This window comes from Synchiropus splendidus, chromosome 13 (assembly GCF_027744825.2).
Source record: "Synchiropus splendidus isolate RoL2022-P1 chromosome 13, RoL_Sspl_1.0, whole genome shotgun sequence".
Lineage (NCBI taxonomy): Eukaryota > Metazoa > Chordata > Actinopteri > Syngnathiformes > Callionymidae > Synchiropus > Synchiropus splendidus.
This window is the reverse complement of record NC_071346.1, coordinates 11,495,584-11,514,094: the sequence shown is the minus strand read 5'-3', so window position 1 is coordinate 11,514,094 and position 18,511 is coordinate 11,495,584. Positions and strand designations below refer to the sequence as shown.

General features: G+C 41.8%; 2 protein-coding genes across 6 annotated transcripts in view; one reads left to right on the top strand and one right to left on the bottom strand.

Annotated features, from left to right (window-relative positions):
- The window catches only part of LOC128769242 (MAGUK p55 subfamily member 7-like), a 21,767-nt gene extending 12,535 nt beyond the window's left edge, over positions 1 to 9,232 (bottom strand). The window contains exons 1-6 of one of the 4 annotated variants that reach the window (XM_053882774.1): positions 7,456 to 7,498; positions 7,087 to 7,175; positions 6,439 to 6,512; positions 5,912 to 5,989; positions 4,111 to 4,191; positions 1,311 to 1,445 (exon numbers count right to left, since the gene is read on the bottom strand). In XM_053882774.1, the coding sequence (XP_053738749.1) occupies positions 1,311 to 1,445; positions 4,111 to 4,191; positions 5,912 to 5,929 (234 nt within the window). In that variant the 5' untranslated portion in view covers positions 5,930 to 5,989; positions 6,439 to 6,512; positions 7,087 to 7,175; positions 7,456 to 7,498. Of the gene's footprint in view, positions 1 to 1,310; positions 1,446 to 4,110; positions 4,192 to 4,912; positions 4,956 to 5,911; positions 5,990 to 6,438; positions 6,513 to 7,086; positions 7,176 to 7,455; positions 7,524 to 8,799 lie in introns of those variants that run through there. The other 3 variants (XM_053882773.1, XM_053882772.1, XM_053882775.1) reach the window with 3 other exon arrangements.
- On the top strand, positions 8,858 to 18,511 carry LOC128769244 (WW domain-containing adapter protein with coiled-coil-like). 2 transcript variants are annotated; one of them, XM_053882776.1, is made up of 13 exons: positions 8,858 to 9,189; positions 9,565 to 9,598; positions 10,525 to 10,714; positions 10,952 to 11,040; positions 13,308 to 13,417; positions 13,535 to 13,629; positions 13,710 to 13,997; positions 14,210 to 14,326; positions 14,436 to 14,569; positions 15,751 to 15,836; positions 16,153 to 16,333; positions 16,597 to 16,724; positions 16,795 to 18,511. In XM_053882776.1, exons 1-13 carry the CDS (start codon positions 9,149 to 9,151, stop codon positions 16,862 to 16,864), a joined length of 1,563 nt encoding a protein of 520 aa, XP_053738751.1. In that variant the 5' UTR covers positions 8,858 to 9,148; the 3' UTR covers positions 16,865 to 18,511. The 2 variants fall into 2 exon arrangements, with proteins under 2 accessions (XP_053738751.1, XP_053738752.1); XM_053882777.1 differs by lacking the exon at positions 8,858 to 9,189 and adding an exon at positions 9,215 to 9,443.

Sequence of the window (18,511 nt, the reverse complement as noted above, 5' to 3'; positions counted from 1 at the left end):
AAGCGTTTTCCACAGGTAGGAACGCATCACCTGTGCAGCACATTGTTTGGGCTTCAACACAGGCAAGCTAACTTCAACAGTTTACCAAACTAGAACAAAAAAGAAACAAAATTGTAGTATAATTAGAAGTGAACTAACATTTGATGGCTCTCGCATCGTCTAAACAAATGCTCATGAAGACAATAACAAACAAAAGTGATGCTGAAGTGAGCGTGCCAGACAGATGAAGAAGAACAGGCTGTTTTCGTCTCCTTCCTGTCAGTTTACAGCTCTTATTTGGCTTCGTCCTCGGCTCTTCAGCTCGGACTCTCTGGCTGATCTAATGCATGACATGAATGCGCTCGCTGGGGGAAATGGAGAACCTCAACTTCGACTCCCCTGGATATGTCCTCTGCCTTTCACAGCTCAGATAGTGGACAGATTCCACGTTTCTTTTACGTGTTACACGAGTCTGGATCTCATGAACACTCGGCTAGTGTGAGCATCACCGGTAGACTGACATCCTACACATATCTTTGGACTTTGATGGAAAGTATTTCTGGATTATGTGTAGGATTTTGACACATTTTTGGGAGACATTTTCGAGTCTAATGCATCACGTCACTAATTTTATCAATTATTTCCAGTGGCTGTGACAGTGTTGTCTGCCTGTTCCCACTTTCAATACACACACTTCTCTCCAAGTCCTGTCTTTTCTGGCCTGATATTCTTGTTTCATTGTCAAAAACACCAAACCCTTTGTTGGCTCCGTGCTGAGCGCACATTTCTGAGGTCAAGAGGACCTAGAAAAACACTCCATTACACACCCTTAATTTCCACCTAGATTGTGATTTTTCACCTAATATCACGGTCCTACATTTATTGTATTTATTTTTTAGCATTTAGCATGAGCGTGAGTGCAGGTGGCAGAAAGAAGAAAGTCAGAAACGCTTATGTTGCAACTCTGTCTCAACAAAGAGATCAATACTGTAATCCAGAATTCCAACATCACTAAAATCCAATTATTTTTAAACAAACCAGTGAACCGTAATGTTCAAGTGTCGTCCTTGGCCGAGGTAAAAGATGGGAAAAATGAGCAAGTGAGAAGCTATTTTTAAACATGTACAAGAAGAAGAATATTTTTATTTAAAGAAAAATATGAAAGAAATAATGTAATAAAGTATATGTGTATATATATATATATATATATATATATATATATATATATATATATATATATATATATATATATATATATAAACCTAGCTCTTTTATTATTATTATTATTATATTAATTTTGTGTAGACTTCTCAAAACATCTGCATACGAACCAGAGGCTCCTTGGTTTTCACCAGACTGACTATCTTCACCGAGTCCTCATCCTCCTCCAAGGGCCCGTCTGGTACTGAGGGCAGAGTGGGCTCAAAGTCTCTCTGAGCGACAGCGTCATGGACGAAAAAAAGACTCTGGGGAAAAAAACAAAAAACAAAATGAAATGCTGAGAACGTGTGAAAAACATGTTTGATCCTTGATGTGGCAGGCTTTCCTCAGTAAAGCCGCATTTGATGAAGCAAGATATAAAACTCCAAATAAAAAATAAATGGACATCAGTTCAGATTGTTTCTTTATCATATTTAATAGTTTCAAAAATAAAGGCTAACTGCTGGATTCCTGCGACCACAACTTAATGCAGTTTTGGAATCACATTTTAGCCAAAAATGCTTTAGAACTGATTGGAAAAAAGCATTTAACTGAGACAGATAATCTCCCCAAATCTGGAAGTGTTAACACTCTGGGCAGGATCAGTGTGACTCTGAGAAACAGAGAAACAACATTGTCCAATAAAATGTGGTATTTATTGTTCAGAAAGAACAACATCATCAATCATCTCGACAAAAAAAGAAGAATAAAGAGTCGTAAGGAAATGATAAAATCATTTAAGAAAATATAATGACTCCTTGGGTAAGAGGTTGGGGACACCCTGGAAAGGTCACCAGTCCACCATGGGCACTCAATGACAACCACTCACATCTACACACAATAACTGGTCCCCATCTCTATGTTTTGGGGACTGTGGGAGGAAACCAGAGTGCTCAGAGGAAACATATGGTGAACATAAAACTCCAAACCCTCAAGCTGGAGTTGAACCTGACCTTTTTTCCTAACTGTACTTGTCAATATTCATCAATTGTCATCATATTTCTTCAAAATACCATTTTTTTCCTACTGTATTCCTCTCTATTGATGTATTAAATTTTAAGGGCAGCACGGTGGTGTAGTGCCTTGTACCTGTCCTGTTTCAATCCTGCAGTACCACAAGTAAAAGAACACGGCAACACAACCAAACCCTCACAGAATCTTGGAAAAAGATACAAAATACCTTAGTTTGGCTGGACTCTGGTGAACTATCACTGCAAACACTTTCATTTTGTCACAAGCCCACCGTCTGGTACGTGCTGTTATGACAATTCTGATATTGTTTGGAAACTTTCTGCCAGCTAGTGGGCCACCGGGGAGCCGCAGCCGCCCACACCATCCTGCATCGCATCACGCATTGCTAACAAATACTTTTCCAGCGCAGGAATGTGAACTGATCTATGACACGCAGATAGTAGCCAGACACTTTGTTTTCATGTCAACTTGGCCGGTTTGTCAGCAGAGAAACACGGCTGCACAAAGAGCATCTCACAACACTGCAGTCGCTTTCTGACATAAGTAAAATTGGCACAGGTGGGGGAACATCTGCTGACTTGATTTTAACATCACTAACCCGTCTCTCGACTAGTTGCTTCGTTGGCTGCTCGCACACAGCAGTTGCTTTGCTCACAAGCTGCCTGAAGAATGTCTTCTTGGCTCCGGAATCTCGAGATCACTATACCTGTCTGTCACGGCGCCCAGCCAAGCACTAACAGGTCATTCAGAATCTTTTAAAAAAGCCCCCTCCTCTCTGAATGGACACTGTGCTGTGTAGAATGATGACACAAAGTAAATCAAAGAAATGTGTAGCAGATGATGCGACTTTTTTTTCCGCATCTCCGCGAGTCATTTAAGAGAGAAAACTGTTTGAACAAGCTGTTGACAGAGCTGAAACATGGCTGGATGAAAATGGCATGAATTTAAGGTCAGACAGAAGATCATCGGAGTTTTGGATTTTGACGTTTCATTCCCAGCTTGTTTTGTTTGATTTTGCTTTGGAGACTTCAGAATCTTCGTCAGACCGTCCACTGGCACTGAAACTGGAGCAGCTGTGCAATGAGTGGCCCGGGGGCCACCTGCGGCCCTTTGCCTAAGGTCACAGCAAGTGCAATCACGACCTGAATTACAAGTTTATATTGCACCTCCTTTCTAATCTTTCTATGAATTTGAGTCTTTTAATGTGTAATTTAACATTATTTTGTGTGCTTTGAAGTACATAAAATATGTTTAAGAAAGTGGCCTTTTTAAATCAGATTCACCCAAGGTTTTGTTACCAGGATATTCACCACTGAAAAAGGGCTTCCATTATTTATGATTTATATTGAGAATCTTTAAATAAATTAAATAATACGTCATAAAATTAATTGTTTTAAGCATATAATGTCATGGTGTCATTTCACTTTCCCTTAATTTATAAACTTTAAGTTTCAAAATTTCAGTTTTATCTAGGATTATTTTTATTCGTCCTTCGGTCTTTTGGCTTGACGGCTCCTCATGTTCCTCGCAGGAAAGAATGTGGCCACTTAGGAAATTCACTCTAGAACTAGAAGGACTCTCATTCGGAGAATGTGATGCTCCGATGGCCGTCTTAGAATCGTGAGGGATAAATGCAGCATGCCATCAAGAGATGTTACATCCGTTGGTCTTGGTGAAAACAGAGCTGAGCTAAATGGCTTCCACTCATGGGAGCGTCAGGACAAGTCACAAGAAATGGGAAGGGGCACCGGGACAGAGCCTGGACTGAAGTCTCTGAAGTTTGGGGGGCGGTTCTGTGTCCAACCAAACATAGCATTCTCCATTAACAGCCTTGTTTGGTCGTCGCTGCATCGGTTTGCATGACTTCAAACATGAAAATACTTGGGCTGAGTCACTTCTGTTTTATAGGCATGTTAGCGGATGGAAGGAAACGCTGCAATGGAAGAAAAGACTCCTCACCTTAAAGTGGGGTTTGGAAAAGAGAGCGGCCAATTCTTTGACTTCATTAGTCCAACTTAGGCGCATCAGATCTTCAAACAACTGCAAATGAATGAAGGAAATGTTTATCATACGCTCATCGTAAACAGAGTGAGATGGTGGCGCCTCGTCTCCATCACTGTGCGTGTCCTCTGAAAGGAAACTCTTCCTTTATAAGTCATTGGAACATCAAGGCTGCATAAGAACGGTGACCAAGAGACAGCAAGTGTAGTGTTGGCGCAAGGCCGCGCTGTCCTTTCAAGCATATAACTTGTAATGACTTCTACTGTTTCAAGATGTGGAGGCACGCTCCAGAGACACAATGCATGAAGGTCATTAGTTTCCACTGTGAGCAAACAGAAGCCTCTCTGAGGGGAAACAGACGCTTGGTTTGGCCCTTCCAGTAGGTCTCCATGATTTAAGCCAGGCGGGGAGTGACGGCCGAGCCGAAGCTTCAAGCACCGGCAGGAGTCAGCATGGAAACATGGAAGGGATTACATATAGCACAATAGTAGCGCTTGAACTGAGCAGTATGGAGGACACTTCAGATTTGCAAACAAATCATCACCATAAATGACCTACTAGTATAAAGCTTTCTAGGCTTTATAAAGCAGTATGTTTTGTTTACTTGAGGAGGCTACTCAATAAGCTAACAGCATTTGACTTGAGTGCCTTGTCCGTCAAATATTACTCCAAAAAAGGTAAACTATTTCAGATATTTGCCTGACAAAAGGATGGAAATGTCTCTCAAAAGTTGTCCAAGTTCATGTGCGTCTCCATTCACCTCCTTATTCACTTTTTAACGGAACAACCGTCGTCAGATAGAGACCAACCAAGTGGCTAGCATTGCTAATAATTTGCTAACTTGACAGCAGACCTGTCTCAGGGAAGTGTTAAAAATGAAATAAGAATCCAGAAGTGTTGTCAGGTGTAAGATGATGTTGTATTTGTAAGATGATTTCATCCTCTATACACTCAAACAAATTGCTCATTCTGAATCAACAAAGCATTAAACACAAAACATTTTCATTTTTTAATTGTAATGACTGCAACACAGTAGGCCTCCTATTTCGTCCATGACAGGTGTGCGATAAACTCCCTCAAAATACAGATCATTTTGAGTGCCTGCAATATGAGGGAAAAAAATAACACTTCGATACCAAACCTGTTCAGTAGGGAGCCGCAAAATATTCTCCTGCAGGCCTTATAAGGCACACCAACCATGGGTTTGGTCTTTGCAATGGAGAAGAAGATGTCTACACCAGTGTAAGAAATAAGAAGGCGCTCAGAAAGGGGACAAAAAAAGTCTGAGACTTTCTTAAAAAACATTTTGGATACGAGGAGATGGACGTACAGAAGAAGAGAGTTAAAAGGATTTGATCAAGAGGAATTAAGTTGATAGTTGGAACAGTCGAGTTGGATAAATGAGTGTTCAGGGACGAGGAACAAAGCAGACAAGCATTTGAAATATGATTCCATCTTAAGGGACCAGGGGATGTGTTTTGGGTCAGGGCCGCTGTGGGAGTGCTCCCTGTCACTTTGTCTTAAATCTGACATTAATTGTAGTCCTCCACCTGAAATATTAGCCGACACACAAAATGATTTTAGCAGCCACCAGACTTCTGCACTGTCCTCGATGAACTTCCATGACAGAGTTAAGTATTGACAAATTTCACTCAATCCATGTGAACGGGGGAGAAATCAGCGCTGCAAAATGGACAATTTGATGGATCATCTGTAACAAAGCGTCTATCTGCTGGAGTAGTTTGGAAGGGCTGCTTACGTCGGAGGCCAGATCCATTGCGTGCTGCTGGACGGGGACGGGGCTTCGCTTCTCAAACTGCCTCAGCTGCTCATGGATCTGTGTGGACAGATCAAGTCAAACAATAAAAGATTTCTCTGGAGGAAGAAAAAGTACTTATGGCTCATTCCAAATGCATAAAATCCTCCAAATACTACTTCTTTTAATGCTAATGATAGAGGAAAAGAGCCAAATCCCACTGCATCATTTTCTGAAGTCAGCTAAAATGAAAAAATATGTAGTGTTGTGATGAAGCTAAAAAAGTTATTCTTAAAGCCACAATACTCAAGATAGTGATAAATATATACATATAAAACAGAACGTGTGCGGACCAATCGGCTGACCCACGACGCGCTTTGTTATTGTGTATAACGCAGCCTCTGTATGCAGATGTGTCCCGTTAGCTACATTTACTGACTGTTTTTTCTTCATATTGAGGTGTAAAACCTTTCCTGTCTCCACACTGGACCGTGGTAGAGTGTCACAGGGGAGGTGCTCGCTCTCCACACCTCCGAGGCTGGAGCCGCACTCCAGGGTTTGATGTCCTGTTGTGGGCTGGAGCTGGGACAGGGATGAGGCGAGTCTGGGACAGAGCGTGACTTGGTTTATGACTTTGTCACAGCCAAACTGCACAGAAGCGCACATTCAGAGCTGGACACGCACCGGGCACCTCTTCACTTCTGGAGAGACGTCACTCACTCGGCAACCCCTCCCACATGCAGCGGCCACACACATAGAGGAACAGCACACCTGCAGCAGACACTCTACATTCACTCCTACAAAAGACTATTTTAAGGCTTGGAACGCGTTATTTCTTTTTCCATTCATTGTAATGAGATTTCGAACAAATCGCTTCTCGAACAGCCTTCTGGAACGGATTGTGGTCGAGAACCGAGGTACCACTGTATATATATTTAGTAATTTATGAGTTGTCTTCATTTTTGAAAGCTTGGGTATCTGTCTATCTTTTTTTGTGAAGCAGATAACATCATTACAAAAATGTATCAGTCAGAGTTTGTTTGAGGGAATAGAAAGAGGATGTTTAGCTTGCATTTTTGCAGAATAAACTGGATTAAAATACTCAAATTTCTCGGACAAACAGGCACAGACTTAACATAATGAATGCACATTGTGTTCTTGTATTTGCCCTTCCTCACCTTAAATAGCAAATGAAGCTTCTTCTCCATCAACATGCTGTGGAGGAAGCGGTAGTCCTCCTCTCGGTCAGTGCAGGAGCCAGGCATCACTGAGCCCCGCAGAAAGAACGACAACAACAAACAAACAAAAACAATAGGAAACCGATTACTTAAAAGCACAATCTGCCGGAATTGGTTTTGACAACAACCACTGATACAGAACCATGTGCGTATTATTAATATATTCGTTTGTGGAAAGTTAAAAACAGCGTCTTCTAGCGCCCAGAGACGATACAGTCCTCCAGTACTGAGTTATGCTGCCCTCGTATGGGCAAACTGCTCTTGCAGCATCGCACTCACTTGATTCGTGAATAAGAATATTTAACTCACCAGAACTCATCGCTTCAAATAGCAACCTTGCAATGACTTGACTCTTTTCAATTCCCAGCCGCGCGGCTGCCTCCTGTTTCACTCAATATGTGCAACATGTTTGACCTAAATCCCGCCAGCGGGGGATCAATAACGGGGTGGAGACGCGACCACCGATTCATACTGACTTTACGTCACTTTAGAGAAGACATGTTGAGCCGTTTATTTCTGTAGAATATAAAAAATTTGGTTCCCGGAATCATGATAAAAAAAGAAGACAGAAAAAGTTACGGTTCACAAGTAGTTTGTGATATAACAGACGGTAACGTGTGACTTCTGGTTTCTGAAAAATACAATAATAAGAGAAAAGAAAATGAAGATGTGATGCGTTTAAAATGATTTTATGTATCATATTAGTTGCCACTATGATTTGAAAGTAACTTTTTAAAAAAATAATGTATTTATTTGAAAAAAACAAAAAAACAAAAAAAAAAAGAACACAAGGCACCTCAATTCCCTCACCCGAGGAAGATGCCACCTAGACAGGAAACCCCACCCTTATCTGTGCTTTATCCATCCGCTAACATGCCTATAAAACACAAGTGACTCAGCACCAATGAACATGGACATAGAGGAGCTGATCCTCATCCCGGTTGCCTCACATTTTTCTGCAAACTATCAGATCCTGATAACAATTTTAATATGTTTCTTTCGGAAGTAAATATTTTAAAATTGTTATGGTCGTGCTATCTGTGTGGGAATGACGTCAAATGTTTACGACTTCATGTCAGCTGGGAGGTCGTGAGTTCATCGGCACATTAACGTTTCCTACTGAACGAAGACAAGCTGAATGTTCGTTTTCAGCTGCGTCACGCTGCCGAGAGCAGCAGTCTCGTCCCGGAAATGAATATCTGTCCTTCAATATAAAACCATAAAGTAAAGTTTCTTTAAAAAAAAAAAGTAAAATACAAATAAATAAATATTTAAATAAATCTGATTTAATCAATTAATAGCAAGACAGGAAAATATGTGCACGGTTATTCGACGTGTGAAAATTAAGGATTAAATACAACAAGGGAACACTTCATGTGATTGTGAGAATGTCTGTAGGACACTTAATACTGCAAAAATGCTATTGTTATCTGAAAACTGAAAATGTTGCGAGTTGAAAATAACATCTTCATTCTTCAAAATATTAAAAGAAATTATACAAAACTAAGTAAGTGTGACACCAAGGAACTAATATTCGTATCATGAAAACTTAAATATAATTAAAGGACAATTCCGTGCGTTATACGTTTAATACTTCGTATTCTGATATTTGACAAAAAAAGCCAACATCGAAATGTTAAATCTAAATATTACCTCTCAATGCTTTTATTTTGAAATTACAAAGCGGTAGTAAAGATTAGCCAAACATTCGTGAAGGCTCGGTCTTGGTCGCTTCCGTCTGCCCGTGCTGCCGCTGAGCGACATCGTCCGAACTAAAAACACTGAGCTACATGTCCACCGATGTCCTGAGGGTGGTTTTTCCTGTAGACCACCTGCTTTGCCATGCTGGTGCTCGGTGTGCGGCTTCAAGCTGTCCGTTTGGTCCGGTAGTTCGAGTCCAGGAAGCTGAAGAGACGAGAGTCGCGAGAGCAGACAGGAGGCCACAGTTCCCCCTCACTGACACACATAAACACACACATATACACACATCACCAGGGCCTTGATGGTGATGTATGCAAGGAAACCTGCAAGAGCCAGCGATGGGTAAATAAAACACCAAAAACAGTGTTTCAATAAACGATCCATAGCTCCGTTTCCGTTAGCGCGAATATTGACATTTGCCGGTAACTTAGCTGTCAGTGCTAGCCGCTAGCACCTGACTCCGGCTGTTAACGCTCGTTGCTTCGCTACTGTTTATTTAGCTGAAGATGAATTCGACTAAACATAAAATTGACGGATGATGCTTTTACTTAAAAGCTAAGAATGTCTTTCAAGCGGGCGAAACGGCTGTCGCAAAGGTGGGGGAACTTAGCTAGCCGAGCTAACGATAGCTAACGGACTGTTGCTGCAAAATGGGTGTTAAAAGACGATTATCTAAATAAAACAAAACATAACGGCACTATTTTTCTGTCTCTACAGGTGCAACGACAGAAGGGAGTCCCAGTCCTATCAGGTATGGCGTTATTGAACACAATCTACGATGAGGAAGAACTTTTAAGTACAGTCTACAGATGTCTTTTATTTTTTGGGGGGAGTTTGACAACAAAACGAATTTACTAGAAATAGACGTGAAGCTGCCACATGGTTTGAGTCTACTTTCCTTTGACGCTCATCGCTGAATACATTGAGTTCTCAAAAACAATGTAAATTATAGAGGAAGTGGCATTTCTTGGTTGCTACTATAGTCATTGAATTGGAACTGAACATGCCAGCAACTAACAGTGGACCTTTTGCTCAATGTGCCCCTCTAAATCTATTGTTTATAATGGACAAACGTCCAAAATGGAAATGACGCTCTGCAGAAAACTCTGGGGAACCATGTGTTCTCAAAGTCTTAACATAAGTCTTCCTAAAACTTCTGTCCCTGCTTTTCATTTTTGTAAATAAATATCTTAAAGTAATGCATATTTTTCTTTGTATTCATTTTTGCTGCTTGCTGGTTAGACACAAGCACATGTAAACTACCAACTATGTGCAGAGACAAGAGACAAAAATCTATATATATTGAAGAGGTGAACATGGTGGATTCGTCTTTTAATTATGAAGCGTATTGTTATAAACGCTTCTCTAATCTAAATAACTTTAGTGTATAGACATACATTGCATGTTCCTACACACTATTGCTTTGTCATGAACCTCTGTTTGAAATAGTTATTTGAAACAAAATGTGTGTTATTTTGAGGTTCCTGTTAACAAGTTTTGAAGTATATTAAATTAAATTACATTACACCTTGAATCATGCTTCAGTCACTTTGATTTTCAGTTTTTTTTTCTGTGGCTCAGCTTTGATCAGCTTTGAACGTCACCACTGTACCACTATTGTGGATTTGTGTTAGAATTGACGCCACCCTTTTCACTTTTGATTTTCCCCATCATCAGGCCCATAAAGCTCAGCCCAAGAGCCATTCTGGCAGTCTTCACCGATACGACAAGGTGCGCGATGGTTCCTCAGATCCAACACCCCCTTACAAGGTGCTGCGACGCTCAGATGAAAGTCCTGTCACCCGACATGGCGATGCTGCAGGACATGGCAAGGCAAAACCCTCAAACACAATTAGAGGGAAAAATGGTGAGCTGTCATCTGTAATGTTTTAGCTTTGTTATTATCATTCCTTTTACTCAAAACTCTGAGTTAGATGAAGCAGCATTGTCTGTCATAGCACAAGTAGAAAACGGTGCAGAAAAAAGGCGAAACGTTTGCAATTCTCAATACACAAAGCCAATGCATCTTTTCTTACCGCAGCTGTTAAGATAACATCAGTTCCGTTCTGTTTTACAACCCACTGATGGATAGTTTGTGTTGCAGGGACCAACGGCTCTCCTCAGGAGAACTCTCACAACAACAGCTCGCACAGTGCTGACATGCACACGACTCAGAGCAAGCCTACGGAGAGGGTGAGACCTTCATTTGTCTTATTTTGCTTCCATTTGTGTCTTCTAAGACTTATGAAAACATTTACAGTGAATGAAAGTTCCATTTTTAAATGGTCACAGCGGTGTTATCGCTAGACATTCCTGGATCCATCTGTTTGTCTTCATAGACATTTACATGCTACTCTGTGCTTAAATGAGAATATATATAGCATTTCATTCAATTGTGATAGTAACCTCTTTACTTTTGCTGTTGCGTACAAGTTGACTGGGTTTATTTTGGTTTTATGGCAAGAATATAATAATAATAATAATAATAATAAGAAGAAGAATCATTTTCAAAATATGCTATGAGTAAATTGTTCTGTCCCTTTTTCAGGCTGTTACTCTTTCAATATCTAGTAGTTGATCTTATTAGATGATTAGAGAGGTCAACATTACTGTGTTTCCCAAAAACCTTATTACATAGTAAGAACACTATAATGACATACAAGCAAGCAAACCTACACTCCTGATCTTTTATTATTTCATTTTTTGCCATTTTATACAAGTGAATTGTCCCGGCGGTTTTAATCGTGTGAGTTTGTGTTGAGCAGCATCGTGATATTCCTACTTTTCAGTGAAACTCATGCTGAAAATGTAAGGCAACACTACCCAAATTGCCTTAAAACTGCAATAAAATCATTTTCAGTCTTATTTTCCAACATAATGAACATTCAAAAACATGTGCCTCAGCCATCGCTGCATCACTGCTCTCTGCCTCACTCCAGCTCTGTGGTTTTAATGTGTTTTTTTCCCCCTTTTTTAGCCGTCAATATAAATATAAAAGCTTTGGTTTTCTACTTTGGGGAACCATTTTTTCAATTGTAGGAGTTACTGTGTTGATAAGCCCACATAACTTCAGAACAATGAGGTGATGCTCCACCAATGAATGAGCTCTGTATTTGACCCACTGCAGAGGTGCTATAGTGCTATAGCAGTATGACTGTTCCATGCACACAAACTCCCTGCTCTCTGCTTGCAGATGGCGTTTTAATTGTTTAGATAGCGTAGGCTTTCAAGGAGTTGTGCTCATTCGAAACACGTGTGTCGAATTGTGTCCATGGCAGCACAATGGTGTTAAATTGTCTGGGTTTATGGCGAGGGAACATTATCGATTAACTATTAATGTTGTTGTTAAATTACACTTGCAAAGTCCAAGTATAATAAAAGTATAATAAAATATAGTACAAATGTGTTTTCACACGGTAGTATTACAAGCTCTGAAGTCTATCACTTCTGCAGCATCTCTGGATCATGGTCTGATGGTCCTTGTGCCAATGTCATGATGCAGTACAAAAATGATTGTACATATCCCACAAAAATTCTTTTGTAGTAGATTCAGAAAGGTACATTCCTCCGATTAATATCTAATTCATCCCCTTACAGCGAACAGTGGCTCCCTGTGCTCCTCAGAATGTTGTGCATGGCGTGATTGTGTGCCATCATCCGGAGAAACAAGTCAAAAATGGATGGAATTCAGCTTTTAAAAAGCCAAATAGATGGAATAGTGCAGCCTTCTGTTCATGTACATGTCGCTGTAGTTGTGATCGATTTCATTAGTTTCTTGTGGATTGTTTTGAATTTCATAAGAGCTTCCCTGAATGAATATTGCTTAAGTGTCTCAGACAAGTTTACCGTTATGGAAGTGCGACATCCTTAGTAACTAAAGATGTTTCTGGCTGAATCTTTCTCCCCAATTCGACCGTCCGTGGAAACCGCACTTTTAATCTGGTGCCTGCGCTCCTGTCCATCTCGGAGAAAAGAGAATCTAGAGGTTGTTATTAGCTTCCCGGAGTTTTTCCGCCAAGAAAAGCGCTCGAAGCATTTGTCGTCTCCAACGCAGTCAGACAAGTAGCACTCAATGATAACATCCTGTCTGCAAATCTGAAGTGGTTGTTAGAAGTCCAACATCTCCTCCTGTCGTTCAGGTCGAATTGATGCCATTCCTGACTTTTTAAAGTTTGGATTGTTTCTTGAAAGCTGGAGTGGTGCTCTCTGTATTGTGGTAGATGCCTGGTATCTAGACAAGTGGGAACTTGTGTTTTTTTATCAATATGTTTCCAATTATTTCACCTGTTCACAGACTCGAATGACTTGTCTTATTACGTTACAGATGCATGGTAAAATTTCATTTTATATTTTGAATATGCTCATCCTATCACTGTAGTAATGCGTTGTTATCTTGGCTTCTTTATCTGTGAGAATGTCTTTGCCTGTGTTACATTGCCGTCTGTGTGTCCTGGCAATAGGACCCAGCTGATGACTGGACCGAACACATCAGCTCCTCTGGGAAGAAGTACTACTACAACTGCAGGACTGAGGTTTCCCAGTGGGAGAAGCCAAAAGACCTGCTGGAGAGGCAAGTTCATGTGGTCCCATCCTACTTGCTTTCCATCCTGACGCTTCGACTCGTCATCACCTGGACGTGCGTTTGCTATTTTGAGGAATTGTCTCAGCTTTGTTTGGTCTATTTCAGGGAGCAACGGCAGAAGGACACGGTCAAGGTGGCGACGAATAGTTTCCCCCGGGATATGGACTATAGACAAGAAGCTTTGCAAGACAAAGCCGCAAGTATGACTATATTGAAACGCTAGTTTAGCAAAATTGTTTAGCTCTTCATATGGTTAATACTCGTGTTGTTGTCATTTCAGAGACCAGTTTAGGGGACCAAACCGCAGCGTCGAACTCCGGCCATTTCTCCTCCTCCTCCCAGAGTTTGACCTCTGCATCCAGTGCTTCATCCTCCTCCTCCACCACCACCTGCACCACCACTTCCTCTTCATCCTCCACGACCACGGCGCAGTCGTCCCAGTCCGTGCAGTCGCAGTCACCCGTCGCTCTGCTCCAGGACCCTGCCCTGCTGCACCAGCTGCTGCCTGCCCTGCAAGCCACGCTGCAGATGAACAACGGCAGTATGGACATGGCCAAACTCAATGAAGGTGTGCAGTCAATGATCAATAATGTCAGATTTTGTTTTAAATAGAATCTTTTGAGTCGCCTGTTTTGCTTCTCTATAGCCAATTTTAATTGTCTGTGTCCTGACATCTGGTTCATTTCGTCATGCTTTTTGAATAGCTCTTCTATTGTGCGCTAACATCTTCAGTAACTCACCTCAGCGGGTGTTTTTCCCCCCTCTCTATTCTCCTCACAGTCTTGACGGCTGCTGTCACCCAAGCTTCCTTACGGTCTGTGCTTCATAAGCTCCTCGCTGCTGGACCTGCTTTCAACATCACTGCTCTGCTCTCAGCTGCGCAGCATTCCCACCAAGGTACGACCTCTCCCCTGTCTGCTAGAGCCAACTGTTCAATCCCCAGCGTTTTATTCAAAGAAACAGTTGAAGAGGTCGGTGGGTTTTATTTTCCTGTCGCCCTTTTCAGCCCAGCACTCCAGTCAGTCTCCTGTGTCCCTGCCATCAGACGCGTCATCACCACGGCCTTATGTCTCACCACGGAACGGCACACCGCAGAGCAACCAGAAGTCTCATTCCGGCAACACGCCGTCACAAACAAGGGTAAGCTGGGTCAGGAGAGGTCAATCACACAATGAGCCACAACTTAAACTACTTTCTTGTTATAGAGCCAATACTGGTCTCTCTGTAAAACTCAATGTTTGGACTGGGGATGGGCGATAACTTATCGTACACAATATACTGCCAAACACAGGACCCACAATAAAATCTCACGATAAATTCGATAAACACACATCACACTCGCTGCATTGGACCTGCATACATGAACATGACGAGACCGTGACGGCGCGCCGCGCTCTCCAGCGTTTGACAGCCGACACCGGCATGTGACAGTTGTGAAGTGCGTGGTTGACTTAGGTTCACGATCATAGTTTTAAACTTATTTTTAACACACGGAACCTTTGATGATGACACTAGTCGACTCTGAGTCTCTGGATCCGTGTTTATTTTATTAGATGGAGAGGTCCTCATAGGTTCTCTGACACGGTTGTCTGCCTTGGTTCACATCAGCACATGCAGGTCTCCCGCTGTGCTGGAGCCTCGGCGAAAGATCATGTGAAAATAGTTGGATATTGGACAGACCTCTGCCCCGGTAATGGCGGCGTCCTCTTCCGCGTCCCCAGTAGGGTTCACTGATCGCAGACACACTCTCAGAGGCAGCGCTAATGCTACGACCCAACATCAGTTAGGGACCATCAACAAATTCTGAAGCGTTGGTGAAATCACACAAGACAAAGGACTGACAGTTTGTATAATGATTTCGAGAAAATAGAAATAGAATAATGATGAAATGATCATTTATTCACATTATTTCTAATATTTCTTCAATAGCATCCAGGAAATGTGTCCAAACTGGTTCATAGTTCAAGTCAACTGTTCAGAGACATGAGACACAGCAGACAGACGGCTCAATTTAACCCCTAAATAAAGCTGGCAGAGCAGTCTGTCAGACATGGCCAAGTTCTACGAGCAATGTGAAACATTGACTTTCTCATCTCTGCACTAAGTTAACGATTATATTTAAACATAAACAAATAATGATGTTGGAGACAAACTCCACTAATAAGTTTCATCATAAACAGTTTCAAGAGAGACTGTAGTGTCCAACACATGGAATAGAATGAAAGCGTATTTATCATGATATTATTTTGTTGCTTTTTATCTTTGTCTCCCTCGCTCAGTGTGTAAATGTTGGTTTCCATCACTTTCTTGTCGCTGTGCAGGGCAGCGTGTCATCAGCTAAGCTGGCACCTCTCGTCCAGCCCTCGGAGAAGCGTCTGGAGGACCCCAGAACCCTCCAGCAAAGAAGGTAACTTCCACTTGATCTGAAGCAACCTTTCATGGAACAGTGTCCTGATTGTCTGAGGCCACCAGGTGGCAGTATCTGCTGTAAAACGTTTGGACTTGAACAACTAATTCAGTGGAACCTCACAGCATTTCTCAACCAAGAGCGCCATCTAGTGGCCTGCAATAGTGTTTCATGATACCTCATCTACCCATCACTACTGCTTATATTTTTTAATATATTTTCATATATATATATATATATATATATATATATATATTTTTTTTTTTTTTTTTCAAATCTTGAGAAGCGTGGTAAAGCCTGGTCTTTGCTCCTTTAGTCAGGAGATCATCTGCCCTGGATCAAGTGTAGCTGGCGCTGCCTTGCCGCACGCCCCCTCCAGCGGCGGCCAAAGCCAAGCTGACGCCCCCAGTACCTTCACCCCCACACTGGCAGCTCATTTTGATGAAAACCTCATCAAACATATCCAAGGATGGCCTTCAGAGAACACTGAGAAACAGGTAGGTGGAGCCAGAGAACCTTGTTTTCACTTTGATTTCGTAGCTGACACCACAATCGAGATGGAGACCAAGACCTTGCTGAAATTGCTGACTTTATATGTCACTGCAAAAGGAACTGTAGTCATTCAAAAAAGGCAAGAACTGTTCATTCATTTTGGTCTTGGTCTCGCTCCCCCTTGGTATCGGTCTCCACTACAACACTGTTGATGTGTGAGTAAAATATCTCATTAGTTCTGACTGAGTCACTGTTTCTGCTCCCCCAGGCGGCTCGGTTGCGTGAGGACTTCCACAACATGGGCAGCCTGTACATGTCGGAGCTGTGCACGGAGATGAAGAACCTCCGCTCCCTGGTCCGAGTCAGCGAGATCCAGGCCACCTTACGGGAACAGAGGTGAGTATTGGTGGAGGGGCACTGTGTCGCTACCGCACGCCTCTAACTGGTCGTGTTTCCTCACATGTAGGATCTTGTTTCTGAGGCAACAGAGCAAAGAGCTGGACAAGCTGAAGAACCAGAACTCCTACATGGTCTGAGGCCTGGACCAGAGAGACTGGAGTTTTAAACAAGCAGAAGAGACATGGACAGCTGCTGCTGTTAGTTTACTGTCTCCGTTAGAAGGATCGAAAGCAGCATCATTCTAAACATGCGTTTCTTTCTTTTCTTTTCTTTCCTTTTTTTTTTTAAGTGTCATCACATGCGCTCATTGAAAGTTAAGACCAGTGTCAGAAACCTTTTTAACAACGGACCTGAAGCTCCTTGTGGCACCTTTTTTGGACGCTGAAACTTGGATCTTGTGTATCGTACTGGGTTCTTTTGTTTACTGGTGTGATTTGATGTGTAGTTGTCAGGAAAAGCTATCAGTTTGTGCGTGAAGATTTCAAACATTAACCGTTTTGTAACCGGCGGGGGCTCAGGTGGCAACCTCTTCTGATAAAACTGGATCTTGTCTCCAGCAGTGCCAGCATCCCGGAGGCGTGATTTCCTCTAGCTGGCGTGTACGGACGCCACATGTTTCCGAAACATTTTAAGATTCAGATAATTGGTTCCAGTGGTGCAAATTAAGCGGGACATCTGAACAAGTCATGCACTCCACATGTTTCAAAGCCATTTCTGAACAGGCCTGTGTCATTGGACCTACGCCGGCTGCTACTTCCTTTCATTCGTAGCCCTGCTGAACATTCTTCTTCTTCTTCACCACGTTCTTTTTCGCCCTCCGGTGAATCTCACGGGGGAAATATTCCATTCCTTTTGTGCAGCATAGCAGTTATTTTCGTTCCAAAAAAAAAAAAAAAAAAAGTGACTGAATTTTCTGTAAGTTATTGTTGCACATGCTTGGTTACGCTTTTCTTTGTAGAAATAGTTGGAAAATATTTTTGTTAATTTGACGTCTTTGTTTCAGCTCACCCAATTTTACATCTGACTCGAGTCTGATTTGGCTTTTAAAGGGTCCAATGAAGTTGAGCTGGTGTATACTTGTTTTTTTTTTTTGTTTTTTTTTTTTTACACGTCGACCGGAGGGATGGAGTTAATGCCAGTCACACATTTTCTCTGTTGTTTCTTTGAATAGTTTCCACCAGATTTGATGGGTAAAATTTCAGTTTTGTTTAGGGGGGGTGGGAGTGCGCTAAGGGCTTTGTATTCTATGAAATATGAGAATAAAGTATTATACCACAACTCCTTGGTGAGAATTGCCCACTCTCTTGGAGGTGCTGAAGTACAGGGTTTTGGATGTGAAGTTTTGCAGTCTTGCTTCAAACCTAGCAAACTTTATCAAGCAAATAATAGTGGTTAAAAAAAATCACTTGTCACTTCAGGCACTTCTCAGACTTTTAGGAAACCAGTGGGTGTTTGGCTACAATGCTGAGTGAGACAATTTTGTTCCCGCCTGTCTAATGCAGCTGGAAATATTCATCTCAAAAACGATTTTTCACTCGCTTTTCCGTTAGAACCCTGCACGCTTCTGTGACTGATAGTGTTTATCAAATCAAAGATGTGTCTCTCTGTTTTAAAGTAGGTTGCGTAACTCGGCTCTTTAGTATTTTTTTATTGTTTAAAAAATTTAATCAGAGTTCTCGGACCTTCATTTGCACCTGGAGGGTGATTGCATATATGACCACTAGATGGCGACAGGTGGCCTGTTTACTTCAGTTCTGTAAATCAATAAATAACACTGAACGACA